The 24,765-nt window shown below is 58.7% G+C and overlaps 1 protein-coding gene and 1 long non-coding RNA gene across 2 annotated transcripts in view; both read right to left on the bottom strand.

Annotated features, from left to right (window-relative positions):
- The window catches only part of CMIP (c-Maf inducing protein), a 210,438-nt gene extending 188,411 nt beyond the window's left edge, over positions 1-22,027 (bottom strand). Inside the window, exon 1 of the mRNA XM_027513944.1 lies at positions 21,662-22,027. Coding sequence (XP_027369745.1) covers positions 21,662-21,958 — 297 coding nt within the window. The 5' untranslated portion in view covers positions 21,959-22,027. The remainder of the gene's footprint in view (positions 1-21,661) is intronic.
- On the bottom strand, positions 909-7,890 carry LOC113875497. The gene is made up of 2 exons (XR_003506257.1): positions 3,527-7,890; positions 909-1,182 (listed from the first exon to the last, which is right to left on the bottom strand). It is a non-coding gene; the product is annotated as an uncharacterized LOC113875497 (long non-coding RNA).
- Positions 22,028-24,765: the final 2,738 nt, after the last annotated feature.

The raw sequence follows: 24,765 nt of genomic DNA on the forward strand, positions 1-24,765 counted from the left end.
TCTTTCCTACACAGGTGGGAAGACGCAGGCTTGCCAAGTGTAAGGGCACTGCCAAGGGCACTGCCAGCAAGAGGAGGAGCTGGGATTCGAACACAGTAAAGTGCACACAACCCTGGCCTCAAGCAAGCAAGAAAGTGCCGGATTGGATTAAAAGAAAGGGGCGGGAGGAGAAAAAGATGTGTTTTTCTTCTTCACACTTAACGACTATCTGAAGTCACCATGTTCTTTTGCACACAGATGTCCCCCTACCCTGGAATGTGAGGTCCTTGAAGGGGCCCTGTGTTGGTCACCCCACACCCAGCCACTAGTCAGGCACTTGATACACAGGAGACCCGCGGCAAGCACGTGTGCAGGGAGGGGACACGCACAGGGGGTGTAAATGGGGCCATGTGAAGGCAGCTTTGGGGGAGAGCATCCACAGCAGGGGACACAGAAGAGGGACGACGCGGTGTGAAGCGCGCCGGGCGCAGGGTGCGGGCGGAAGGGCCCCCCGAAAAGCCCTTCCTTTATCTCCGTGAGTCTCAAGTCAGCAGGCTTGTCAGTCTCACTCACCCATTCATTCAGCCCCTTCGCTACGGAACAGGAAGCACCACCAGGCGTGGGACTAGGCGGACTGGCCGGGGGGCAAGTGACAACAAGGGGACTGGGTGAAGGAGGCCCAGCAGTCACAGGCAGGAACGGGTCCCCGAGAGGGGCTTCCTGGAGGGAATGCACGTTCAGCCCGTGGCAGAGGCGGGCCGGCGCCTCCTCCCTGCTCCCGGCGCCTCACGCCGAGGCCTTCCCATCCCTGCACGAAGACCTATTCACAGCACCAAAGACTGCAGATACAGAGTGATCCCGGGTGGACGGAAAAAACAGCCCACGCCAATGACCGACCTACCAAAAAAACACAAATTATCATTCCTGGATGTTCTCGTTCTGGTTATTTTATTTTCTTCTCTTGTTTGACCGTATCGACTAAGTATTCTACAGTGCACCTGAGTTCCCTTTGAAATGGGAGAGGTGGAGATGACCGTCCTTCAATAATAAACGTCTACAACGAGGCATATAGACAAAAGAACTGCAATCAACCGCACTTTCCATCCGGGGTGAACGCTCAGAGGCCCGAGGACCCCTCTGTGGTCTGGCCTGGGCCCCATCCTGCGTCCCTTTGCTGGAGAGGAGGAGGAGGTCTGGTTTGTCCTGCGTGGGGAAGGGGAAAGAAACATCAGAGTCCCTCTGGAGCTCAAGGCTACCCACCCACCCCAGAAGAGAATCGTGTCTCTGATAAAGGCTTTGAAGTGAATAACATTTTAAAAAACAAAAAAAACTGCAACCAACAGCCCTAACCAACATTTGCCCCATGTTCACAGCATCATCAATCGCACAACAAAAGTTCATGGAAACAACCCAATGTCCATCAACAGATGAATGGATAAACGAAATATGGTCCGCCCATACGACGGAGTACTATTCAGCCATGAAAAGGAATGAAATTTTGATATATGTTACAATATGGGCAGGGGCTTCCATGATGGCTTAGCTGGTAAAGAACCCACCTGCCAACGCAGGAGACGCAAGAGACTTGGGATCAATCCCTGGGTCAGGAAGATCCCCTGGAGAAAGAAATGGCTACCCACTCCAGTATTCTTGCCGGGAAAATCCAATGGACAGAGGAGCCTGGCAGACTACAGTCCATGGGGTAAAGAGTCAGATATGACTGAGTGCACGCACACACAACATGGGGAGACTGTGAAAACATTAAGCTAAGTGACAGAAGGCAGACACAGGAGGACAAGCACCGTGTGATGCCACTCACGTGAGGTACCTAGAAGAGGCAAACCCACAAAGACAGAAAGCGGGACAGCGGTCGCCAGGAGCTGGGGGGAGGGCGGAAGGGGGAGTTATAGTTTAACAGGGGCAGGGTTTATGCTGAGCGTGATGAAGATCGGGGTACAGTGGTGGTGATGGCACCATTACCCCAACAAACAGCTAGAATGATAAATGGTGTGCGTGTTACAGCACTCACACACAGAACTCAGATGCCTAGATAAGACCACAGCAGTACACTGCAACTAAAGAGAGAAAACCAGAAGCTGTGCTGGGGAAGGAACGGTGACTCCGTTTGCCCAACTGCAAAATGGAAGCACCAGCCCAGATGATCCCACCAGACCAGAGGTGGACTGAGTGACCACACAGATCCGTTCCTTCCTGCAGTGACTCAGAGCTGATTTGAGGAAGATGCTGGCAGGTATCTGCCTCCAGGTCCTGACACCAACCCCCAAGAGGCATCCGTTCCAGGTAAAGGGGCGGTGCATGCCTACCAGGAACAACTCAGGCTCAGCCTGGACTCCCATCTGTCTGTCTGAGTGGCCACGCCCAAGCCACGCCCCCAGAGCCCAGGCCTCTCCATAAAACAGGGAAACTGATGGGAAAGCTACCTCCTCTGCCCTTTTTACACACCAGCCCCGGCTGCCAGGAAAGGTCACAGAGGTGAGGCAGACGGAGCCCCAACTTCACCCCAGAGCTAGTTACTTGGAGAGGGGCGGCCTGGCCAGTGGCTGGATGGCAGAGATGACCCCAGCCACATCTGAGCTCAGCAGGGAGGCGGCTGAGCTGGAGAAGCAGAACTCTCCAGACCTTGCCTTGCTATCCAACCGATGCCTACTCATTTTTCCTCCAGTGGAATCTTACCAGGGTGGAGACAGAAAGAACACTCAGAAAGTCCCTCGAGGTCACAGGAGAAGCGTGGGACTCAGGGAAAAGCCCACGGACTCAGGCCAGCCGGACCAGGGTGTGACTCCCAGCCTACAGCTGTGTGAGCCCAGCGGCCAGGGGCTGTCCACAGCCCTGTAACATGGGCTGTAACTGGGGGGTGGGCGGTGCTGCAAGGGTGCAATCAGGTGCCCAAGCGCCTGGCACACAGCAGGTGCTCAAGAAACGGCAGATTCCATTGTTATGCCCAGCTGGACAGTCGGTTTGGAACTCCCTACGAAATCTTCAAGGATGCGAGAGGCCTCCAGGCGCACAGCACACTTCTAAAATCGAATCTGAGAGTCATAAAAAAAAAACACAACCACATCCCACCCAAACTGCCAAATGTGGTGGGAGTGATGAAGCAAACAAGAGGGAAAGTTCAGCTCTTCTCTCTGGCTTAAGAACACGCAAGTGCAACATCGTGGCAAAGGAACCAGCCCGGCAAAATCCCAGGTCTACATGTGAAATGCTCCCCTGGAACCTTCTCTCTCTATAGTCACCTAAATCATGCTTCTCCAGGGCGTGGCTACAGAGAGTACCCAGGTTGGGGGAGGCAGCATCAAAGAGTCAAAGACAATGAGGAAACCCATTCCTGGGGTTCTTCTGCAAGCTGCCAACCAAGGAAGACCCTGGCCTTCTCCTCACTCTGCACGTCAGCCTGCCCGAAGTCCCCCGCGTCCAGGGGAGGAGGTGCTAGAACTGTACCCACCCTGCAGCTGATGGAGGAACTCAGTCCCCTTCAGCTGAATCTGCCAGGCAACCTGCATCACACATCACACAAAACACCAACCTTTCAGAGCGCAAAGCATCCACACTTCTGAGTCCAAATTCCAAAAGGAAGTGAATGCAAAACCCACTGCGGCCCATTTGGAGGTCCTCCAGGCCTAGACTGTCAGGCTTACTCTTCTTTAGTTCTTGACCTCCAGGGGTTGGGGGTCATTCTGTCCCCAGCTCCGCAGGTCAGAGGTGAGGGGCCCAAGGGCACTCTGTGTGCTGGGCGAGCTGAGTGCTGGGCCACCACGTGCGATGCCGGCGCGATCGGCCTGGGCTTGACCACAGCGTGTCTGCAGGGATGCTGTCTGCCTTATCAGAGTAAAGCACTGTGCTAAACCTTAAAATAAACACTTTAGGGGCAAGAAGTACCAACCTTGAAACTCCAGACTAGGATAAAAGAAAAAATGTTTTACCATAACCAAGAAGACTAAACACAGCTTAACGAGCATACGAAGTGCTACGTGGACAAACCCATGGGCCCAGCCATGGAGCGGAACTCCTAATAAAAACCTTGACCTTTCAAATAAAAACCTTGACCTTTCATAATGAAACGTCCTTCTTTTGTCACTTACACGTTTATTTCTGGGCAGAGGTCCATTTCCTGCTGGTGGAGTCTCACAGGCCCCCTGGACTGGTTTATAACCTGATGGGGGGGGGTGGTCCATGAATCAATTCCTAAAAATGCCTATACTCTAGATGCCAAACTTTATGATCCTGTCTTCTTACCATTTTGCCTGAGGAAGGGTCCACAGCTCTCATCAGATTTCCAAGAGGAGGGTGTCCCTCTAAACAGTCTAAAGGACGCAGTATCCTGGCCCATCCATTCGGTCTCCCTGACCCAACCCGCCTTGATACAAGGGCAACAACGAAACTAGGGAGGAAAGAAAAAAATAAATTCCCTGTGATGCATAAACAGGCCAAATTTAAGTGGATGTGACGGAAGAGCTGTTAAAGAAAAAAAATAACCATACCAGTACAATCTCACAGGCTTCCAAGAAGCGGAGGGGGAGAAACCCAGCGCTACTTGAGTCAGGCCTGGTCTCTGAGGTCACGGAGGGCGGGGCCTCGTCCACGGGGCTGACACCACATGCCGGGACCAGAGCAGTCCCCGTGCCGCCGGGCCCGCAATCGGCATCTGCAGGAGGCTGAGTGAACCCTCCGCGGCACTCGCCCCCCACAGCCCCGCGACGCCGGCTCACGGAAGCCACGTGGCCTGCCTCAAGTTGCAACCAGAAGCAGAAGTGGGATTTAAACCCAGATCCACACACTGCTATGCAAAACCCAGGTCCTTCCCCCACACTGGCAGGCTTTCAACCCCAAGTCATCTCCCAGCGAGTCCCCTGAAGAGTGAGCTCCACAACCCCAGTGGCTCCCATGAGGGTCATGTAACTTCTCTGGGCCTTGGGTTCCGAATGTGTGCAGTGGGACACATGCTGCCTGCCAACAACTGCTTGGTACTGACTGTCTCCAGGTTTAAAGGGAAGGCGTGATTCTGCCAGGATTGATTAGTAGTATCTACCAGGGGCAACGCAAAGAGGAGGGGCTACACATGTGTCACATGCATTTGCCATCCCAGAGCTAGATGACCTGCAGACTCGCTTTCAATTCTGGCTGCCTCTGATTTTAATTACAAAAATTTTAAAAGTGGGGAGGGACGGAAAAGGAAAGAACAGACTAACATTTTCCAACATTGGCCATAGCTAAATTCAGCAAAGCCAAAACCGGCCGCCCAGCCAGCCCTGCGTGCTCCATACACACAAGCCCCGCCACATGAGAGGAAGTGGAAAACATCAGATCTGCTGCCTGCACACCCGGCGAGACAGCCCGTCCAAGCCAGGAGGAGTGCAACCGTGGGCTTGCCTGGGTCGGCCCGGGCTGCAGAACACCTCATCAGCGGGCACAGGGACCTCGCGGGGAGGGCCTCTGGGGTTCAGGCCCTGGCCCGACCTCGGGCCCATCCTGAGCTCCGGCAGATTACTTCATCTCACTCAGCCTCAGTTCTCTCATCCTGGAAAAGCCGCTGAGGGTTGTCATGATGATTAAACACATCAGTGCATCGGGGTTCTTAACACAACAACAAGCTCGTAGTAAGTGGGCAGAGCCACTGCTTTCACCACCACCACCACCACCACCATCACCGTTTGTCTTTGAAGGGGCATATTTTCAGAAAAAAAAGGTCTAAGTGCAAAAGAGTAACTTCTTTCCCCACATTCAGCAGTACAGCCCCTTTGGTCACTCTGAACTCTAAGGGGAGGGAAGCTCTGCAAACAGCTCCATCCTCCTGGAGCTTCTGGGGCCTCAGTCGGGGCCCCGGAAAGAAACAGATGGCAGACACAAACTGGTGTCCTCTGAAGAAACTGCGACAAAAGGCCAACACAGCAAGGTCTGGGCAGAGCACGGGCAAAGCACGAGAGGGGGTTTCTACCTGGGGCGACCCACTGTCTTGACCGGCTTGGGGCTGGGGCTTTCCCGGGACACAGGAGCGAGTGGAAACGCGTGGGACAGTTTCGGTTGCCTAATTCCTGCCCTGCAGCCCAAAGGGACATGGAGAAGCCCCAGCTGCAGAAGCCGGGACAGGGGGCAACGGGACAGGGGCTGTGGCTGAGGGACGCTGCCTGCCCACGGCAGCCCGAGGGAGAAGCTAAAGGGCCCATCTCCCTCCAGGGTCCCTACTGATGGGCCAGACCCACCTGCAGGCTGAGGGCATGGAAGCCTGGGGGTGAGCTGACACACAGAAGAGTGCACGAAGGGGGAGCGTCAGCCCTGGGGCAGCCAGGACACCTCCCCTCTTAGAAGGCTCCACAGAGGCCCAGTGGGGACGCAGAGCTCCCAGGCCTCGACCGACGGGAGAGCACCCAGTTCCCGCTCGGAGACGGGCACGCTGGGAGTGAAGAACCAGAGGCAAGCCCCGTGAAGCCACTCAGCAAGGGGCTCAATTCTCGGCAGGGGTCCAAAGGAGGTGCCCCCTCCCCTGGCAGCAGGGTTACCGCCGACGCTGTCAGCGAGGCTGAGACCACACGGTGAGCTACCTCCAGAGACGAGGGCCTGCCAGGGCCCTGTCTAAATCACATGCCCCTGCACTGCAGACCCAAGTTGGGGGATCACAGGTGGGAAGCCGGGGTGCAGGGGTTAAGACGTGTGTACAGGCATGCCTCGCAGAAGCACCACGCGTGGCCTCCCCACCGGCAGGCTCAGCCTCAACGCCAACATTTAGGCCCTGTGCATGTGTCAGGGGCAATCTCGTTGAGAAAATAAAAGCGACTTTCATTTCTGTTTTTAAATCATATTTTCCAAGATCAAAATCTTATTTCCCAAGCACTGCTGCTGAAAGCTGAGGTGAAAACCACCAATAATAGCTTAATCCTCCCAACTGCCGGTTTCCATCTTGCCCGAGTCGGTGACGCGGCGGCTGGGGTTGAGTCCAGGGCTGAGGTCCATTCCAGGTCCCAGGGTCCGAGGTCACAGGCACACCCTGGAGGTTCTCCCGACAGCTCTGGGGTCACCAGGCAGGGCTGGGGTTTCCCACAAAACCTGAGACCCATTCCATCCCTTCTCGGCCTGTGACGCCCGGGGCCTCTACACGTCAGGCAACTGGATTCTGCCAGAAGCCAGCGCTGACATCATTGGGTGTTGCTGGATGAGACCCCTGCCTTCAAGAAGTTCCCAGTTGAGCAGAATCAGGAGCGCGGCAGGCAGAGCAGGACAGGCTCGAGCTGGCAGTGACGACGCAGGGGTGTCTGCTGAGCGCTGCTCCCTGCGTGACACCACTGGGCACTTTCCATGCGTGCACCATGGCCCTTCATTCTTTAGAGAACCCGGGGGCAGCCCCCCTTAGCCCCATCTTACAGACAAGAAAACCAAGGGCTGCATCACGCCACTGCTCCTGTGGCCTAATTAAGAAGTATCTGGATCCAAAATCACTGGGCAGCAGTTGTAGACAATGAACGTCCCCATCAGGGAAGGCTGGACCCGGGAGGCAGGGTCATGAGCTACCTCTTCCCCAGGGTTTTGCTCTGCAGCAGGCACCCCTTCAATCAGGACCCGCCGTGAACGCCGAGCGGGTCGTGCCTGACACAGGACCACCTGGCCAGGCGCTGAGATCCACCAACGCTTGGCTGTCCCAGCCCAGAGGGCGCCCTGCTCACCACTGGGGCATCAGAGGGCCCCAGACCACTGCCCTCCGCAACAGTCTCTGGCCAGAGACCCTCACCCCGTCACTGCACCTGCCAGCAGAACCCACACAGGCTCCAGAAGCTTCCTCTGGGTATCCTTGCTGGTGGTGTGGTCACCCGGCTACAAAGAGCAGGGGAACCCAGAGCACAGCCACGGGTGGGGCTTGATTCAAGCACAGGAGGCCTTTACAGGAGAGCCACGAAGCCGGCCGCCCACTGCACCCACCCCCTCCTCTCTGTGCCCACCACCCCCTCTGCGCCCCATCCCCCTAAAACACAACTTAGACAGGATTCAAGAAGCGAGTCTCAAAGTCGTTTTCCCCACACCAAAACTTTCTAATGCTAATTTTCTCTTCTTTTTTTATTGGCATGATGCAATTCCCCTTCCAACAACCCAGATCTCTGAAGTCCTGAGTCATCAGGCGAAGGCAGGGACAGTGGGGGGTGCCCCGCAGCAGGGATCAAAGGTGTGGGGAGCTCGGGATTTCCTTCCGGGGCCCTCGGCTCTCGGCCCTGCACCACAGACGCCGGGGTCAGGGCTCCTGCGGCCCCACACAGCTAGCTCCTGGTTCCCACCGTGTGCCAGGTTCCAGGGGGGCAAGGTGACTGCAGGCGGAGTGCAGGCTCCCAGCTCCGCCAGGGGCCAGCCCGCAGCTGGGGCCGCTCCTCACGTGGGACCTCTGGGGGCAGACGAGGCCCCTGCCGGGTCACCACGGCGTTCTCAATCCACCCTGTGCCCCCCAGGGGACTCCCGGCTGCATCTGCGGGCATCGGGGGCTGTTCTAACTGTGGGGAGCAGAGCGCTGGTATCTAGTGGCCCAGGGCCAAGTGCGCAGCTCAACATCCACAAAGCCCAGGACAGTCCCCACCAGCAAGCAGGATCTGGGCCCCGAGACCCACGGGGCCAGAGCGCACACACACTCTGAGATGGTGCACGAGAATGGCTCAGCACCGGTGACTAAGAAGGCCTGGCCCAGCTCACTGTGCACACGACCGCGTGTGTCACACGGACTCATCCAGGGGAGAGCAGAGACACCTCTACCCCAAAGCGTCCACCTGGGTGGTTTCTGGGTGGCGGGGTTATGGGAGAATGATTTCCTTCTGCATTTTGTAAGATCATCATCGTCCCCGTGGGATTATTTTTGTTTTATTTTACAAGTTTGGAGGCGAACAGCTGACAGAGAAGATAGGTGGGTACAGACGCCATGGTCCCCAGCTGGGTAAGCACCGGGCCAAGTTTCCCCTCATCCCACCAGCGGTCGGAGAAGGCTCTGGGGGCCGAGCCAGAGCCCCAAGGGCGGGGGAGCCCAGCCACGCTCCACAGTGGGCTTTGGACCCCAGGCTTGCCACCACCGAGCCATCAAAGTCAGCTCTAGGGGACAGGCCATCTCAGGTGAGCAAACAGGCTCTGAGAGGTTGAGTTCATGATCCCGACACCTTACCAGGGGCAGGTGAGAAGCAAACCTCCACAGGTCTGCAGGGAGACAGCTGAACCCCCCAGGGTGAGACGCTCGCTCAGTCCCCACCCTCCCCCACTCCACGGGCACCACCCCCTCACACAGCCTTGACCACCCTGGGCCTTTCTCCGCCTCTGCTCCTGAGCCCTGCCCACCGGCGCTCGCAGTTATTCTCTGGAGCCAGATGCCCTGGAGGCAAATCCCAGCTCCAGCACCACTAGCTGGGTGAACAGTGACCTCATCTCTCTAGGACCCAGTCTGACCATCTGCAAAATGGGCACAATGAAGGCGGCACCTCACAGGGGCATCGGGAAGTTTAAACAAGTTCATCTACATCTGACCCAGCAGTGTCACTCCTGGGAATATACCTGGGAAAAAAAAAGACAACTCTAATTTGAAAAGATAATGCACCTCAATGCTCACAGCAGCACTGTTTACAATAGCCAAGACACGGAAGCAACCCAGGTGTCCCTCAACAGACAAACATTAAGAAAATGGGATGTATGCTTACGATGGAATATTACTTAGCCATAAAAAAGAATGAAATTCTGGCATCTGCAGCAACAGGCCGGAACCTAGAGAATATTATGCTTAGTGGAATAAATCAGACAGAGAAAGATAAATACTGCATGATGTCACTTATGTGTGGAGTCTGGAAAACAACACAAATGCATACATACAGCCAAACAGACTCAGACTCAGAGGTGGAGAACAAACCAGTGGTTACCAGCAGGGAAAGGGCAGGGCTGAGGGGCAAGACAGGGGCACAAACTACTGCGTATAACATGGATAAGCAACAAGGACACGCCTTACCGCACAGGGAATTACAGCCGTTACCTTATAACGTCTAACTGAGCAAAAGCGGTAAAAACATCGGATCACTATACCTGATACACCCGAAACTAATACAATGCTGTAAACTGACTATACTGTGCTCAAAACAATGAAAGAGAGAAGCGCTCGTGTACGTGAAGGACTCAGCACAGAGACGGGGTGGGTGCCAGCTGCAGTTCTCGCTGCCCTGCGGGCACCGTGCTATAAAGGAAGGAGCCTGTGGCTGTGCAGCCAGGCCGTCTGGGTCCCAGTGTCGCTGAGGCTCTCGGAGCCTCGGTTTCCCCACGAGTAAACAGGGGGCTGGTCTGAACGTGCAGACACACCAAGGGCTCAGTGCCACTGCTGGCCGGCAGTCCCCTCCGCCGTCTGACTCCGGAGGCCCCCCTGCTGGGACCCCCTAGCGCAGGAGTCACCAGATGGCAGGGGGTCAAGCTCTCCCTTTTCCCATCCCCAAGGCAGGTCGCTGGGTCAGGAAACACAAACCCACGGGAACAGCAGACAGACGTCAGAGAGGGGCTGTTCCTCTTCCCAGAGAGCGGCCCTGCCCCCGCCACCGCCTGGCCCGCTGGCCTGAGGGCCCACGATGGCCCCCGGGGGCCAACACGGCCACCCAGCCTCGGCTCGATGGGACCCCCTGCTCAAGCGCCCGAGGGCCAGGCTGGGCCTCCCCCCTAAGGCCTCCAGGAAGGAAGCTTCCAGAAGGGGAGCCCTGGGAGCCACAATGCCCCGCGGAGGGCCCAGGCCCAGGATCTGGAAAGCACCCGAGGGCCCTGGGGGCTGCGGGCCAGGAAGCGCAGGCCTGTCCAGCCCTTTGTGGGGCAACTGCAGGGCACGCGCTGCCCTTCACTGGAGGCGATGGAGACAGGCAGGGGACTCGTATGGTGGCGGTCTTCCCTGCCCACCCACACGAGGGCCCACCCGACCAGACGTTCGCTCCTTCCTTCACTCAGTCATCCACCCGCTCAGCCACAGAGCATCTACTGAGAGGCCTGGCCCCGGGGCCCCCTCTGTGAAAAGGAGGGGTGACAGCAGTGTGGGGGTGCCTAGGGGTCATGGCAGTGTCCACCCAGCCCAGCTCCTGAAAGTGAACCCGGGGCGGTGAATTGCGGTCCAGTGGTTGCTGCTGGGGCTGAAGCCTGGCCTGGTGACGCAGACCCCCGCTCCCCTGAAGCTCCCACTCAGGGGCACCTTGGGCTCTCAGCCGGGCCCCCCACCCCCATGTCGTGATACGGGCCCTCCCACCCCACCCGCGCCCCGGTGAGCCCCCCAACACTGAGGAGCAACTCTGCCTGTCCTCATCCCCACATGCTCTCACACTGCCCACCGCCTGCGGAGGACAGCACAGTGTTCCCAGGGTGCTCCCACGGCCCTGGCCCCTACCCCCTTTTCTGCTGCTGCTAAGTCACTTCAGTCGTGTCCAACTCTGTGCGACCCCATAGACGGCAGCCCACCAGGCACCCCTGTCCCTGGGATTCTCCAGGCAAGAACACTGGAGTGGGTTGCCATTTCCTTCTCCAATGCATGAAAGTGAAAAGTGAAAGGGAAGTTGCTCAGTCGTGTCCGACCCTCAGCGACCCCATGGACTGCAGCCTACCAGGCTCCTCCACCCATGGGATTTTCCAGGCAAGAGTACTGGAGTAGGGTGCCATCGCCTTCTCCGACCCCCTTCTCTGCCAGTCCCCAATCCCACTTCTATCCGTCGAGATGAGCCTCTCTGACGAAGTCCTTCATGAAACCCCCTGTCCTCCAGCAGCAGCACCTCTTCCTGCCTCCAAACAGCAGGACAAGGCACAAATCTCTCTGAGGAGGCGTGCTCCTATAGTGCCCCCTCATTTGAAGTGCACCCCAATCTGACTGTGAGTCTTTGGGGGGCAAAGGGTGTATCTGACTTTGTACGTGCGGTACCAGTGAACACCCACCTTGTCCAGCCAGCGCCTGGGGTAGGGGGGACCTGCTCCCAAGGGCAGGACCTGGAAACCCCTCTGCACACACAGTAGCTGGTACTCCACCCAAAAACCTAGTACCTGGCGCTTACTCTGTGCAAATACTTGGCATTCACATTCCAACACCAGTTCCCTGAACTCACTTGACAAATTCGCCAAGGGATGTCTGCCAAACACGAAACTGATAAGCGCACTGGTTCCCAACTGAGAAGCTTCTGCAAGAGGCTGAAGTCATTCTGGACCTCCAGCAGACAGACGCGTGGACATTCACGGACAAGCACCCCCAGGTGTGGTGCAGACCCGCCTTTGCCTCGCCACTCCGCCTCTCCCCAGTTCTCCCCGTTTGAGTCTCCACCTCAGCATCTGTTCGGAAAATCCACTGAGCACGCTGCCTGGTCCTCGGCGCACGGACGGTGAGCCTCATGGTGATCATGAGCGCACTGCTCAGCCCGTGCGAGAGATTTACCTTCTCTGTTTTATTCCCCACCAGACGGCAAGACTGCAGACTTTCCCCCACGCTCAAACCCAGGAGCCAGACAAGACCAGGCCGTGTGGATTTCCCTTCCAGGGCAGCAGCTCCACTCCAGGTACCCTGGAGACCCCCAGACTGCTGTCGCGTCTCAGAGGCCCCAGGGCGGGAGTCACCATTGATCCAGGGGCTCCTGTCTCCCACATGTGACAAACTCTGCTCCCCAGCTTCCCCCGCCCTCCGGGGTCACCCTGTGACTGAGCTGTGGCCTACAGAGTGGCCAGACTCACAGACCAAACCTCCACATGGCGCTCGCGCCCTCTCCCCAGCCCCTACTCCATGAGGCCCTGGACGGGGCAGAAACCCCCCACTGGCCCAGGACAGGAGCCAGAAGGGATCCGTGCTTTGGAAAGCACAGGCTGGCTCTCCCGAACCCCCTACAGCATCCCGGCCTGTGCACAGTGAGGCCCCAGCCCACGGTGAGCCTCACGCAGGCACGCGGAGGAGACCAGACTCACCTGGGCTGGACAGTGAGCCGAGAGAGGCAGCAGACAGGCCGGGAGGCAGTCTGGGCTCTCCCCAGGCTGTGCGCTCCTACCTGCAACTCTCCCGGACCTCTGAGAGGACCAGCCCAGGACCCCAGGAAACATGCCAGGACCATCTCCTCTCCCCTGATGACCCCAGCCCCAGGAGCCTCTGCTGCCCTGCCCCACAGAGTCCCACTGGTGACTGGAGAATCTGGCCCTTCTCCTTCCCTCCGAAAGGAGTTTGCTCAGCCTCATCTGTGCACGCTCTCCCGGTCACATCATTTCTGACAGCAGCCTGAGAGTAGGAGAACCAACGGGAAAGGCAGGCAGCAGCGGCCTGGGGTGCTGGGGGGTGGGAGCCCCAGGGTAAGTGCCAGCCCAGCTGCTGGGTCAAGTGCAAGGGTCTTTGGGAATCACGCTGGCCCTCAGCGCTTACTCAATGGAAAAAAAGCCTGAGGCGAATTCAATGATTAGTAGGTTCTAGGTCTGAGAACCTCTGTAATGCAGTATGGACAAAGGGAGCTGGTTTTGAAGAGTTTGGCTGGGTTTTGTACTGAATAATTTTTTTTAAGAGTCTCTTACAGCACTGCCATTCTCCACTAAGGGAGGGAGTGGGTTAAATAAAACACACACACCCCAGAAGTGCTAGAAAGAAAGGAAGGAGCTCCACGGGGCAGGGAGCTGCCGGTGTGCCCCCCTCTGAGCACGTCCGATGCTCACAGATATTTTTTAATAGATGACGGCAGCTCCTGGAAAGCAGGGGTGGATCGCTAAGCTAAGGCCAGCCTCAGGGCCTTTGCACCTGCGGTCCTTTCTGTCAGGAATGCTCTCCCACCAGACACCGCCTCCTGCCCTGAACACAGCATGTAGATCAGCAAGGCCTGAGCCCCACACAGCTCGCCCACCCACTGCTGCTGCTTTCTCAGGGGCTGGACAGACTTGATATTTCCTTGCTCAGTGGTTTCTTGTCTGTCCCCCACCCCACCGACACACGCTCCAGGAGGGCAGGGACTGGTTTTCCTCAAAGTGCCTACAGACAGTGATATTTATCTGCTAAATGAACTGCCAAGCCTTAATTCACCTAACCCTGACATCATGCTAAAAGGAAGTCCCCATAATGTGAACTTCACAGATAACAAGAGAGGGGAGGTGGCCTGCCCAAGGTCACCCACCATCCAGGGCGCGGCAGGGGCTGGACTCCAGCCTGCCCGTCTGACCCCTCTGCTGAGTCTGGCTGCTCCCCTCCACCCACCCCACTGACATCCCAGACAGTGGGATGTGCCAGGTATAAAAGCTACTGGACATTCACTTTCAGCACAACAACCCATTTCCGCACCAAAAAATATGTTCTCCGTGATCCCCTTAGTCTCAACAGACGCGAAAACCACCCGCATGCGCGCGCACACACACACACGCACACACGCACACGTGCGCGTGCGCACACCCTTCGTAGGGCCCTGCTGGTATCAGCCCAGCTATGCGCGCGCACACGCACGCACACACACACACACACACGCATGCACGCACGCGCGTACACCCTTCGTAGGGCCCCCCCCTGGTATCAGCCCAATTATGCGCGTGCACTGACATACACACGCACGCATGCACACAAACCCTTCATAGGGCCCTGCTGGTATCAGCGCAGCTATGCACACACACATACACGCACGCACACACGCATGCACACCCTTCGTAGGGCCCTGCTGGTATCAGCGCAGCTATGCACACACACACACATACACACGCACACACGCATGCACACCCTTCGTAGGGCCCTGCTGGTAGGGCCCTGCTGCTATCAGCCCAGCTATGTGCACACACACACACGCACGCACGCGCACGGGGCCCTGCTGGTATCAGCGCAGCTATGCACACACACACACACACACACACGCATGCACGTGCGCACACCCTTCGTAGGGCCCTGCTGGTATCAGCCCAGCTATGCGCACGCACACACACACGCACGCACGCACACCCTTCATAGGGCCCTGCTGGTATCAGCGCAGCTATGCACACACACACACGCATGCACACCCTTCGTAGGGCCCTGCTGGTATCAGCGCAGCTATGCACACACACACATATACGCACGCACACACGCATGCACACCCTTCGTAGGGCTCTGCTGGTAGGGCCCTGCTGGTATCAGCCCAGCTATGCGCACACACATACACACGCACGCACGCGCGCACACCCTTCGTAGGGCCCTGCTGGTAGGGCCCTGCTGGTATCAGCGCAGCTATGCACACACACACATATACGCATGCACACACGCATGCACACCCTTCGTAGGGCCCTGCTGGTAGGGCCCTGCTGGTATCAGCGCAGCTATGACACACACACACGCACGCACGCGCGCGCGCGCGCGCACCCTTCGTAGGGTCCCGCTGCTATCAGCGCAGCTATGCACACACACACACATACGCATACACACCCTTCGTAGGGCCCCGCTGGTATCAGCCCAGCTATGCGCACACACGCGCGCGCACCCTTCGTAGGGCCCCGCTGGTATCAGCCCAGCTTCAGCCTCACACGGCCCCCCTCGACGCCCCACTGAACACACTGGGTGCCTTGTCACCAGCGCCGGGAGCTGGGAAGAGACACTGTCACTTCCTGCTTTTCTCCCCCACGGGGCTGGGCAGCCTGGCCTCCATCCTGGGGAAGCAGGAAGCTGGGGGACAGCAGTGATGCTCGCAGGTGGAGCAGGAAACGGCCCGCCTGGCCACATAGACCCTTGTCCTCAGGGCGGAGGTCAGCAGCTCTGGCCGGGGCCGGGCAGCCAGGCGCTCAGGAGGCTCGCTGGCCACTGAGAGTGAGCCAGACCCAGGCGTGACTCAAGACAGCAGTGACCCCAGGCTGCACGGCCTGTCCCTGCCGTGGGAGGGTCAGCACACCCTCCCAAAGCACTGTGGGCCTGAATACTTTAACACTTGCCAGAAAAACAGGCGAAGAGGACTCAAATGATAAAAACAGCAACTCCGCTCCATAAAAATGGCAAGTTGTCTGTCTGGAAACAGCAGAAGCCTGGCACTAAGCTAAGTGTCCAGTGGCAGGGGACAGTCTACTGACGCCGCTGCGGTGCCCCTCTGCCATGCCGCAGAGAGGAGCAGCTCAGCTGGGACGGATCTGCACAGAACGACCGACAGAGAGCACACCACCCGGCCAGGAACGGCAGCACAGGACCCTGTGAAGACACCCCGAACACTCAGCAAGGACGCAGGGCCAGCCTGCAAGCAGAACTGGGGACTGTAGGGACACATCACCTTCCCCATATGCCCTGCCGTACCATCTGAAGGTACTCGACGTGCGTATTAGTATTTCAGTTTTCAGGAAAAAAACAAAAAGGTGGTGGGGGGAATTCTGTATTTAAAAAAAAAAAAACTAGACTGTTCCCCTTGAGGAATTGTTCACAAACTGCTTCCAACAATTTCTCTTCCTTCATACATCCCAGATCCACTAAATAGCCCTAAGTCTCCCAAACACACCGCTCGTCCCCGGAGACTTTCCTCTGGACTTGGCCCGTTTCTAAAGAGCGGTCGCCCCTGCATGCGTCCAGGGTTTCACGACACTCTCTCAGGCTAAAGAGGAGAACCCCAAGGGGATCACAGGCCCCCTGTCACACCCCTGCTGCGTGCTGGAACATGCCAGGTGCCAACGTGACCAATCTCCAGTACTCACAGGAGCCCTGGACATGAGGCAGGCTTATCCCCTCTTCTAGGGGGAAAGCAAAGCCCAGCAAGGGAAAGCAACGTTCCCAAAGTCACACAGCCAGGAAGTTTACAATCCAGACCCTAAGCAAACCCTTCTGTGCTGCTCTGCAGTGGAGACGCCTGAACCGCCAGGCTGCCTTGCTGAATCTCATGTAAGCCTTTCATCTAAGGCATAACTTGACCACATCTGGAGGTCCATTCCACCAAACTACCAAATGGGTACCACGCTCGCGGGCCAAGCTGAAGCCAGCAATGAGGTACCCTCGGGGAGCTTCAGTTTTTCAGGGTGACTTGGCCGCCAGGGTTCCCCTAAGCCTGGCTGAATGTGGTGCCCCACAAATGCCCTCTCCTACTGCCAGGTGAGTCAGCAGGCACCCCAGTTGGCACTGAAGAGTGGGCACGCCGGGCATGGCCACCTGTGGGCACGGAGCCCACGCTGGCTCAGTAGCAGAGCCCAGTCGTGAGTGGCAGGCTTGACACCTTCAACCTGGACCGGCGTGATTCTGCCTGTGGCCAGAAAGGGCACCTCAGATCGCACCAGGTGAGTGGCAGCGTCAAAACTATCCCTCCTGAAAATGCACTTATTTACTACAGCCTGGGGGGCAGACCACCTGTGCTGTTTACAGAGAATTCAGATTTTCTCCTCCTCTTCTGTCTCTGCCCCTCCCCTCCACCCCCTCCAATCAGACAAGTTACCTGGGAAACAAATTTGATATACTCCAAAATCTTATGACAAATGGCACCGAAAGAAGAAAAAAGAATTCTCTGTGTTTACTCACACCACGAAAAGCACCACAGAAATCAAAGGCTGGGACGGGCCCAAGGAGGAGGTGCAAGTGACGGGAGTGGAGAAACAAACACACGCGTGCATGCACACGCAGGCAAGTTCCCACGGGACCTGGGACTTACTCGGGAGGACGCAGAGTTCAACTCCCAAGAGAAACCACCATCCAAACGAACCTGGCACTCGACACCCAGTAGGTGCTTAGGAAGCGTGAGTCCAAGCTCAGAAGGTCGGGCCCCGAAGAAAACATCAGGCCAAAGAAACCAACAAAAAGTGCAGGGACTCCTCTTTTCCCTTTCGCAGCAAAAAGCCCAGAGAGATTTCAGCCAAAGCAGCAAAATGGCTGAGAATTTACAAACAAGTCTCATCGATGAATCGAGGCTTAAGAATAAAGAAGGCCACTGTTAACCTGTGCTCTGATCCCTCTTTGGTCAGACTAGACCACCTCCCCCAATTCTAGACCTCCTCCCCCAATTCTAGACCACCTCCTCCAATTCTGAGATGTCACATGCTACATGTTATTTAAAAAAAAAAAAAAAAAGGTAGAATGAAAGGTTAGCAGCTGACCCGCACTTCTCTGGTGCAGAGGAGACAAAGCGCAGGACAAAGCCCTCTTCCCGCGGACAAACATGCCCAGCAGGTGATCAAATTCAGCCCAGGCAAGACAACAGCAAAATGGATTCTGGTCCCTCAGACCCGAATCCTGCCTGCTTCTGCAGGACTGTGAGCCTTTGGCTACCACCGACACCGTGGGCAGCAGCCACGAGAGGCCCAGGGAGGCGGGGGACTGGGAAGTCCGGACATGAAGCGGCAAGGAGGCGCCGTGTGCAGGCCACAGCCTGGGCAGATGGGCCCTGCCCCCGCAAGGTGCGGCCATGTGTACCCCAGGGAGGGGCAGGCGCCTGGCAGGCACCCCCGCCCACCCCTCGCAGCCGCTGTGGCCTTTGTGTTCCCCTCTTTGTTTATGAGTCTTCCGGATCCAAAGTCTCCTGCACGCAGTGCATCAGGCCTGGCGCTGTCACCGCCATGTCAGGCACACTGTTGACTCTGCAAGGATTTAATCAGTAACCGGCCCAGGAGATAGGCGCGGGGGCAAGCTCCAACCTGACCCCACCGAAGGCAAAGTTTACAGCCAGGCCAGGGGAGGAGGCTGCCACCATCCAGCCCATCCTCCGCCCACCCCAGGGGGCCCCGGGCTGAGCCCACCTCCCCAGCAGGGAATGGAGAGAGGGCCGTCCATCTGGGGGGTGGGGGGCACCCGGCTGGAGCTGCCGCCAGGTGGGACTGAGAGCCTGGATGCCTCCCCGCCACCCCCGCCCCGCCTGAGACAGCTGTGGTCCTGGACGCCTGGTCTGTATCTCTGACCACCATCCAGCTAATTGGATGGTGTAGACAGACTACAAAGAGGGTTTGGGCAAAGAGTGTATTTGGTTTGTTTATTGGTTTGAATCCAGATCAATCACTCTGAGTCTTGTGCCTGAAGCCCACACAGTTAACCAGATAATCACCAGATGGTTCTGAGAGGAGCTGTGTAGACAGCTTAATGAAAGGACGATGCATATTTTACAGAAGGCTGTGACTGATACGAAACACTGCCCCACCGGCCCATCGAGGCTGGGCCGCACGGGGCTTTCCGCTGCTGCCGTGAGCTACTCTCAAGTTCACCTTTGTTTCATTTGGGCTAACGTTTCTCAATCGAGGGCTTGGGCCACGCTCTAAAACGCAGACAGATTACATAACGCCCGGGCCTCAGGGAAACCCCTTGGACTGCTTTCCTTCCCCGGGGCCTGGACACCAGCACCAGCCAGGTGTCTGGTGATGGGATAAGGTGCCCGTCAACCCCACCTCTGCCCTAGAGGCCGCTGCCGTAGCTGGGCCTGCCTCAGCAGCCCCAGTCCGTGCCCACGGGCCCTGGCACAAAGAGACCCGTGCACCCCCCTGGAGCCCACCGTGGCCAAAGTTAGGGACAACCCCTCCCCTGCCAGTGGGGCCTGCTGACAGGGGAAGAAGGGGGGCAGCCCATGGCACACCGGCCCGGAGTACCCCTCTACGTGTTTCCCAACGCCAGGGCAAGGCTCTGCTGAGACGCATCAGGCCCTTGGCCCCCAAGCCCAAAAATCACGGCTCTTCTCCGGAGGGGCCTGGGCAGGGGAAGGTGCCACCCACTCCAGCTGGGGAAGGTGGTGTGGGGCTGGGGGCGGGGGGGGGGGGGGCGGCGGGGAGGAAGGCGGGCTGCTTGAGAAGCCCAGGGCGAGTGGCTTCACCCTCGCCTCCTTCCCTCTCTCTCTCCAAAACACACCTCTTGAGCAATCAGAGGTAAACTGGGGGAGGGCGGGGAGGGGGAGGGGCACCCTGCGCCTCCCAAGCTGGCTCCCCTCAACCACGGGCAGCACAGCACAGTGCCCGGCTTCCCCCAGGGGGCCACAGGAGCTGGGCCCGTCCTTCCCACGGAGGGCCACTGTGCCTCCCAGACGCGTTCTCCTCCCCAGCTCCCCTTCATGTTAAGGGGTGGCAGAAAGAAAGATAAAGGTCCCGCACTATGACCTCCCCCCACCCCCACCCCCCACCCCACAACCCACAACCCACAACCCCCCGCCAGCCAGGGGAAAATTCTGAAGCCAGATTCGGAGGCTGCAGCTCCCAGGCAGGGGACCACTGAGGGCTGAATCTAAAACGCTGTGTGCTGGCGGGTTTTCCGAGGCTCCCCCTCTGTCAAATGAAAAGCCCAATGCCGCGGCCTGGGGCTTGGGACAGGGTTTGAGAACGTGCGCGAGCCTGAAACTGGGGCTAGAAGGCTTCACGGCAACCCAGGATCCTCCCCGAGAAGGCGGTCATTGCAGATTGCACCAGCGTGCCCACAGGAAAGAAAAAATAGGTGTTCTGAGCACGTCGGACCCAAAATTCAGAATAAGAGTCCTCGTGTGTTTCAATGCTCTCGGGAGGTGGGGGGGAGGGGGAGCTGTTTCAAAGAGTATGGTTTCTTCTGCTAACTTTTCCCCCCTCCCCATTCCTTGGAGCATGTGTCATGGCCTGTGACACACTGCCAAGGGAACATGGACGCCGGGGGGATATCTGCACACGCTACACGTTTGTGACATGTCTTGTAAGTGACACCCTGCTTCCTGGCTGGGTGTTCTTGGCACAGGTGTGGGCAGACATTGGATTCAGCACACCCCCACTGCCCCACAGGCTTAGTAAACAGGATCACGGATGCCCCTGCGAAGACTGCATTCTGGGGAAGACCTGCCACCTCTCCAGAGAGGATGGGACACCCCCCACCACACACCACCCTGCACCCAGCAAGACTCAGGCCCAAGCAGAGCTGGTGCTTTAAACTGTCCTTGTTTCAAAACACAAAGCATCCTGTTCACCTCCTGCCTGCTACCCTCCCCCGCAACGACCCCACCACAGCCTTCTCTCTCCACCTTGCAGATTTGATTTCAGAAACCAATCCGCGACTTCTCTCTCCCTCTCATCAGGGTGACCCAGTCCCAACCATACATTTTAAAACAATAACATAAATACAACCTCCAGCAACAAAACACACGTACCAAATACTACACAGACAATGCAACACCAGAGCCCCACAAGCCAGCTTCCGCACTGGAACCTGACCGCCCTCGGTGGGGAGGAGATAACCCAGGACCCCCGCCCCCTCCCCCTCACTTCCACCCTCCCTGTGTTGCCAACGATGTGGGGTTTTTTTGTTGTTTTTTTTTTTCCCCAGAAAGGGAAGCACCCAGTTTTGCCTACCAGCCCGGGCAGGAAAAAGACGGGTAGAGCAAAGAAAGGAACTGGCTTCTGGAAATTTTTTGGGTTTTGGGGTTTTGAGGTTGTTGGGGCCTTTTTTTCTTTTTTAAAAAAATTGTTTTGTTTTCCCCTCCGGCGCAGATCCAGATGTGCCTTCAGAAAGGGAACCCTCACCACCATCGGGGCCCAGCCTCGGGTCTATCCCAAGGTCCCGGCCGTAAGGAACACAAGCGCCGGGCCCGGAGGTGCCCGAATGCTCAGTCTGGGGACAGGGCCAGATCCTCTCCAGAATTCCAGGGTCTCCCCGGGCCCGCCGGAATCCACAATGCAGCCAGGAGCCCAGCCGAGGAAAGGGGTGCCTGGTTCTCCCGTTGCCCCCACCACCCCCCCGGCGCCGGGCAGGCCCCGAGCTCCAGGTGCTGCGGCCGGTGGGAGGGGGCGCCTCCCGGGCCCCGAGGGGAGGCGCGGGGGTGCGGGCGCGCCGACGCGAAGAGCGACTCACCGTGGCGGACGCCAGGCTGTTGTCGGCCAGCGTTAGGTGGTGTGGCTCCCAGCGCCTCAGGAATTTCGAGGTGAGGATCTTGCTGAGAAAGGTCCGCGGGTGCCGGATGACACAGACCTGGATGTCGCCCTCCTGCAGCAGCTTGTACCTCATCCCGTTGCACAGCAGCAGGGCCCGGCGGCAGGGCACAGCGCCCATCTTCGTGCCCTCGGGGGCCGGCACGTCGCCCCCCAGCAGCGGCTTGGTCTCCTCGATCTGCCGAGGGTCGCCGCCGCCCGAGCTGCTGGTCAGATCCATGGCCGGGCCGGAGGGAAGCGGGGAGAGGGGCTGGCCCGGGCTGCCGGGGCGGCGGGGCCCCCCGGGCGGCGGCCCGCACCCCCCCAGCCCCCGGGAAGGCGGCGGGCGCGGGGCTGGGGGCGCCCCGCAGGGGCGGGGCCCGGGCGGCGGGCGGCGCGGGGCTTCCTGCGGGGCTCCGGCTTCCTCCTAGCTCGTCGGGTGCATGCTCGCGGCGGCCGGACCGGCTCGGCGGGCGGCGGACGGGGGCGCGGGGGCGCGGGCGGGCGGGGGGCGGCGGCGGCGGGGGCGGGCGGCCGCGCGGGCGGGCGTGTCTCGGGCCCGCCGCCCGCTCGTGTGCACGGTGCGTGTGTCCGGGCGGCCGTCCGCGGGCGAGTGTGCGGCGGGGCCGCGGGGGCCGGCGCGGCGGGGAGCTCGCGGAGCCGCGCGGCGCGCGCGCGATTGGTCCCCGGGGGTCATGTGCCCGCCCTCTGACGTCAATGGCGGCAACGCCGGCCGCCGCCGCGGCTTGGGCCTCGCGCGGGCGGGGTCCGCCGGCGGGGGGGGCGAGGGGCGGGCGCGGCCGGGCTGGAGCTGCGGCCCCGGGGCGGGGGGCGGGGGCGGCCTGGCCCGCGGGACCCCGGCGCCCCGCCCGGAACCGGGGACGGGGGCGGGGCGCCTGACGTCACGCCGGGCCGCGCCCCCCCGCCGCCGGTGCCCGGGCGGCCCGGGCCCGAGAGCGGTCCGCGCGGGTGGCAGAGGGCCGGCCGGGTGCGAGCCTGAGGGGCCAGGGACGGGGCCAGGGCGGGCTGGGCCGAAGGTGCTGGGAGAGGGCTGCCCGACCTGGGACCCCCTCCCAGCTCTGGCCGCCCAGCTGGATGGCCAGGTGACTGCCCCACCCCCGCCCAGCTCTGGCCGCCCACCTGGATGCCCAGGTGACCCTCCACCCCCGCTCAGCTCTGGCTGCCCACCTGGATGGCCAGGTGACACCACCCTCCTCGCAGCTCTGGCCGCCCACCTGGATGACCAGGTGACCCTCCACCCCCAGCTCAGCTCTGGCCACCCACTTGGATGGCCACTGGACACAGATATTCCCTCGAATTGCAAATGTCCCATCAGGTATCCAAATAATGAGCCACACAAACACCCTGTCTCAGCAGGTCGGACTCCACGGGCCTTCTGGTCATTTACAGATGTCTGTCTGCCCTTGGAGTCCTCAGGCTTCTGCCGGGGGTGCGGAGACAGCCTCCGCAGCCACCATCCCTCCTTGCTTTCCTTCTCCTCCTGGAGTCTGATCAGTTCCTAACAGGAACCTAGACACAGAATCCCTCTCCAGCGTTATGGGCACCCCCTCTGCCTGCACCCCAGCAGCCCGGACCTTTTTTCCTTTCCCCTTCAGGCCGGGTCATTTCTCTCTGCATCCCCAGGCCCTGCAGGGCTGTGAGAGAACCATATTGGAAGCACCCTCAAGGAACAAACTGCCATGTCACAGGGGCACTCCAGCTGTGCAACAAGAAATGGTCCCTATGCGCCATCGGGAGAAGTACCCAGAGCTACCTAGCCAGTGCTCAGCTCTGGGTTTGGGTTCCTCACATCCACACACTTCTACAGTCGATAGCATTAAAACCCCCAGATCTGTGCCTTTTTGTTTAGTGAAGGTGCGTCTGTAAGTGGACACACGGGTGTGTAAGCATGCATTGAACTGCATCACAAATGCCAAAGTCTGTCCACGGCAGCCCTTCAGTGGGGATTGTCCCTTTCCCCTGCTCCAGAACATGCAAGATTAGGGCTCCCCAAAAGATACTCACCCAAGCCAGGCCAGGGCTGGCACCTGGGTGGAAGTCAAGGCCCGATGTGTGTCCCTCTGCAGAGAAGACATGTGCAGGCTGCCCGGGAGATAGATGTGCAGAGCTGTTCTCTCATGAGCCCTGGGGAGGCAAATTAGGTGGGGAAATGGGGAATTCACTGACTCCCTACAACCTGCTGGCAAATTCTCTTCTTCAAGTTCTGAACTTCAACAGCCTTGAGAAAACCATCAAACAAGAAGGAGTCAAGCCGGAGCCCCTAACTGATGACACCGCCCCAGGCCATACCTTTAAGAGGGTTTGTGCGTGCTCAGTCGCTTCAGTCGTGTCTGACTCTTAGCGACCCCGTGGACTGTAGCCTGCCAGGCTCCTCTCTGTCCCTGGGATTCTCCAGGCCAGAATACTGGAGTGGGTTGCCATGCCCTCCTCCAGATCTTCCTGACCCAGGGCTCAAACCCACGTCTCTTACATCTCCTGCATTGGCAGGCGGGTTCTTTACCACCTGGGAAGCCCATTTAAGGGGGTTAGATCTGTTGTTCAGACCTTTATTGAGCTGCTGTTTGCCAGTTGCAGGAATAATTCCTAGCGTCCTAAGCACACATACAACTTTTCCTTCTCACAGCAGCACTATGACACAGGGTTGACCCATCACCATCCCCTCCTGCAGGTAAGGATACAGAGAGGCTGCCAACCTCATGTGGCTAATCAGGACCTGGCCCAGGTGCGAAGCTCAGCATCTAAGGCCATGTGAAGACAATTACCATACTAATGGCACTACAGGAGTGGGGTTGGGGGTGGGGAGAGGTTTTCGGGTGTGTGCTGTGGCACTGTGGACATGTCCTGACTCCAAGTGGTCATTAGGAATCAGGGAAGACCCTCAGCCCGTGCAGGAAATGGCAGGCATTTTGCCACGGCATACAAAGAGCCCAGGGGGTGCAGGGCAAAGGCCCTAGAGGTGAGCAGGGGTAGAGCAAGCAGTGCCCTGAAGTGCAGGCCCAGGGACCAGACTCTCCCCTGAGAGCAGTG

The sequence above is a fragment of the Bos indicus x Bos taurus genome, chromosome 18 (genome assembly GCF_003369695.1).
Source record: "Bos indicus x Bos taurus breed Angus x Brahman F1 hybrid chromosome 18, Bos_hybrid_MaternalHap_v2.0, whole genome shotgun sequence".
NCBI classification, from domain to species: domain Eukaryota; kingdom Metazoa; phylum Chordata; class Mammalia; order Artiodactyla; family Bovidae; genus Bos; species Bos indicus x Bos taurus.